Raw genomic sequence first — 4226 nt, forward strand, 5'->3', positions numbered from 1 at the left:
GTTCCAAAGCAACAGGAGAAAAATATTATTATGGGCATTACAGTACATTAAAAGAACAGTCAACATTCACGGACAACAATACACTGTCCCTATTGAGACACAACTTTTACAAAAAAGGTGAGAGGTCAAAGTCTTCATTAAGACCTGGATGACTAGTAGCCCTCAAGGAATAGATCCAATATGTCTCCCTTTGTTTAAGGCGTTTGATGATATCCCCACCCCTGGCATCCAGGCGAACAGCCTCAATGCCCACTACTCTTAGGGTCGAATCACTCCCATGTTTTGCGTCTATATAATGTTTGGCCATTGGATAGTTCATATTTCCAGTCCGAATGGCATATCTATGTTCAGCTACCCTGTCTCTTAGTCTCCTTTTAGTAAGGCCTATATAAAAACAGCCACAAGTACACTCTAAACGATAAACAACATGGGTAGAATTGCAATTTATAAAACTGTTAATAGTGTAAGTCTTATTGCTAAAAACATCCATAAATTTGTCAGTTTTAGCAATATTCTCACAATAATTACAATTACCACAAGGAAAGTTACCCTTGGGTTGACGAAGCCAAGTTTCACGTTTAGGAGCAGGGAGGTGACTTCTTACTAACCTGTCCTTAAGTGTGGGGGCCCTCCTAAAACTGATTCCAGGGGGTTCCGTGAATATTTCCCGTAAAGTTGGGTCACATTCAATAATGTTCCAGTTTTTCTTTATAATGTGTTTAATCTGGACAGCCTCCTTGCTGTAATGAGTGACAAAATAGGGTTTCTGTGTTGATACTCTATTGGGTCTAGACTGAAGCAAGCTCTTCCTTTCAAGTGATTGGGCTCGATTATGAGCTTGAACAAGAGTTTTTGTTTGGTAACCTCTTTGTTGAAAACGCCGCTGCATATCCAAAGACTGATACTGGAAATCCTGATCTGAATCACATATACGCCTTAGTCTCTGGATCTGTCCAAAGGGTATGTTATCAATAAGCCATGGGGGATGAAAACTATTAGCATGCAGCAAGGTATTACGATCTGTTGACTTTCTGAAGATAGATGTATGTAGGAATCCCTCATTATCTTTTGAGATCCGTAGATCAAGAAAGTTGATAGTGTGTAAATCATAATCCAAACTAAATTTAAGGTTCTCATTTAAGCTATTAACATATACATGGAAGTCTACAAGTTCTTTTTCTGAACCTGAGAACATCAAAATCACATCGTCAATATATCTACCCCACCACAAGATTTTATCTTTAAAAGGGTTGACGTGGGAAAATATATAGCGCTCCTCCCATAAGCCTAGAAACAGATTGGCATAGTTGGGAGCAAAACAAGCACCCATTGCAGTCCCCTTTTCTTGTCTATACAATATGTCTTGAAAGAGAAAGATGTTGTTCTTTAAAGTCCACTCAGTAAGTTGCACTATAAAGTCACTGGGAGGCATCAAATGTTCAGGTCTGGATGAGAGATAGTGTTTCAAAGCCTCTAAACCCTCGTTATGTACAATATTGCTATATAGGGACTCCACATCCATTGTGGCCATAATGCAGGAGCCTATGTTGCCTATTTGTTCAATTTTCTTTAAAACCTGTGTAGTATCTTGAATATAAGAAGGTAAATCTGCCACAAATGGCTTGATAAAATAATCCACAAACTTGGAAGCAGGTTCTGTTATTGAGTCATTCCCGCTGATTATCGGTCTGCCAGGTGGATTTTCCAGATCCTTGTGGACTTTGGGGAGCATATAAAAAGTAGAATAACGTGGGTGTTGACAAAGCAAAAACTCATATTCTCTCTTAGTAATCCAATTATGTGATTTTGCCTCATTAAGCAATTGCTCCTGCTCTCTTCTTATAGTGTTCATTGGATTGGATGAGGGCTTTGAGTAATACTGAGTGTTGTCTAGCTGGCGAAGAGCTTCACTTATATACTTCTTCTTGTCCCACACACAGACAGCACCACCCTTATCAGCACTTTTTATGATTATATCATCTCTCTCCGAAAGCCACTTAAGTGCTTGAGATTCATTTTGTGTAAGATTATGCTGGGTGATCTTTTTTTGTTTACTGTAAAGCTTTTCTACTTCATAGGACACCTTTTTGGTGAAAGTAGTCAATATGGGATTGGTGGTACAAGGTGAAAAAGTAGACTTGGGCCGAAAAGAAGAGTTTACCGTGGTGGTTGAGTAGGTAGCTGCACCCTGTGCGTTCTGGGAGTACCAGGCCTTCAAATGTAGACTTCTATAGAATCGATAGAGGTCCACTTTGGTGTCAAATGGTCTACCTGAATATGTAGGAGAAAATGAGAGACCCTTGGACAAGACAGAAACGCAGTCATCAGAGAGGGGGAGGTCTGAAATATTAATTACTACCGATGCTTCAACCGGCTCCTTGTGATTGGTGGTTCCTGAGAGTGGGTTCTGCCACTTTCCACCCCTCCGCGTTTTCCTCTTCCTCTTTTGTAAGGTTGGTTGTGCTGTCTGGGGCGAGATTCCAAAAAAGCATTTCTGTCATACACATCAGCAATTTTGTCACGGTCATGAGTTTCATCATAATTCTCATCATCAGTGCTTGGAAGATTAAAAGACACTCTTCTTTTTGTCAGGTGTCCCTTCTTGCCCCAGCCATATATAGAACAATTACTATAGTCATTACAGTCTCGCTTAAATTTGATTATTTTGCCTTGTTTCAATTTTGTTGACAATTTATCAAGATCTTCTTTTAGTTTATTTTCAAAAGGCAACCTGTGTTCCTCTGATTCTGTCTGGATGAGCTGAGATTTCAAATCCTCAATATGAGATTGTACAACTGACTTCTGCTTTCTGGCTTCTTCAATTAACAAGAGGATTAAGTCTAGGGAGCATTTATTAAGAATAGCTTCCCATTTATCCTTAAAATCCACATTATCATAGCCAAATGAGGGAAATTTATTCAATCTCAAACCTCTTGGGATCATGTCCTGCCTCCAGTAGTCAGATAGGGTAATGATATGAAGATTCAGCTTCACCTCTTTTTCAGAAAGTTTTTGAAGATCAATGTGCAGTTTACGTGTATCTGTCCTCTGTGCATGTTCCTGGTCAAAGTCCAGTTCCAGAAGAGTGTCTTCTACAATGATAGCTTTGCCCTCATCCTTAGTGTAGGAGAAAGATTTGTTAGTGGCCATGTTGATATTATAGTGGGTCCTCAACATTCAAAAAATAAAACGGAGCTGCTCCTGTCCAGGGTCACCCAAATTGATCCTCATAAGACTAAACAAAAGAGAACTGGAGCGCTGCTGGAATCCCTTGTATCCTCTGGTGCTCTTGGAAGGGTTAAATATAGAAAAAGATTTTGGAAAAAAAATCCAAGTCCAGGCACTCAATAGGATGCAAAAGTTAAAAAGCCTTTAATGGTTGGGCTAAAGCATTAAAACACCAACGCGTATCGGCCCATTGGCCTTCATCAGGGTGTCACCAACAAGAGTTGTTTCCAAGAGCACCAGAGGTTGCCTTTTGAAAATAAACTAAAAGAAGATCTTGATAAATTGTCAACAAAATTGAAACAAGGCAAAATAATCAAATTTAAGCGAGACTGTAATGACTATAGTAATTGTTCTATATATGGCTGGGGCAAGAAGGGACACCTGACAAAAAGAAGAGTGTCTTTTAATCTTCCAAGCACTGATGATGAGAATTATGATGAAACTCATGACCGTGACAAAATTGCTGATGTGTATGACAGAAATGCTTTTTTGGAATCTCGCCCCAGACAGCACAACCAACCTTACAAAAGAGGAAGAGGAAAACGCGGAGGGGTGGAAAGTGGCAGAACCCACTCTCAGGAACCACCAATCACAAGGAGCCGGTTGAAGCATCGGTAGTAATTAATATTTCAGACCTCCCCCTCTCTGATGACTGCGTTTCTGTCTTGTCCAAGGGTCTCTCATTTTCTCCTACATATTCAGGTAGACCATTTGACACCAAAGTGGACCTCTATCGATTCTATAGAAGTCTACATTTGAAGGCCTGGTACTCCCAGAACGCACAGGGTGCAGCTACCTACTCAACCACCACGGTAAACTCTTCTTTTCGGCCCAAGTCTACTTTTTCACCTTGTACCACCAATCCCATATTGACTACTTTCACCAAAAAGGTGTCCTATGAAGTAGAAAAGCTTTACAGTAAACAAAAAAAGATCACCCAGCATAATCTTACACAAAATGAATCTCAAGCACTTAAGTGGCTTTCGGAGAGAGATGAT

The 4226-nt window shown here is 40.0% G+C and overlaps 1 protein-coding gene across 1 annotated transcript; it reads right to left on the reverse strand.

Annotated features, from left to right (window-relative positions):
- Window positions 1–374: 374 nt before the first annotated feature.
- Window positions 375–3117, reverse strand: LOC128025655 (uncharacterized). The gene is made up of 3 exons (XM_052612140.1): window positions 2360–3117; window positions 609–2271; window positions 375–384 (listed from the first exon to the last, which is right to left on the reverse strand). Exons 2-3 carry the CDS (start codon window positions 1850–1852, stop codon window positions 375–377), a joined length of 1254 nt encoding a protein of 417 aa, XP_052468100.1. The 5' UTR covers window positions 1853–2271; window positions 2360–3117.
- Window positions 3118–4226: the final 1109 nt, after the last annotated feature.

This window comes from Carassius gibelio, chromosome A12 (genome assembly GCF_023724105.1).
Source record: "Carassius gibelio isolate Cgi1373 ecotype wild population from Czech Republic chromosome A12, carGib1.2-hapl.c, whole genome shotgun sequence".
Classification (NCBI taxonomy): Eukaryota; Metazoa; Chordata; class Actinopteri; order Cypriniformes; family Cyprinidae; genus Carassius; species Carassius gibelio.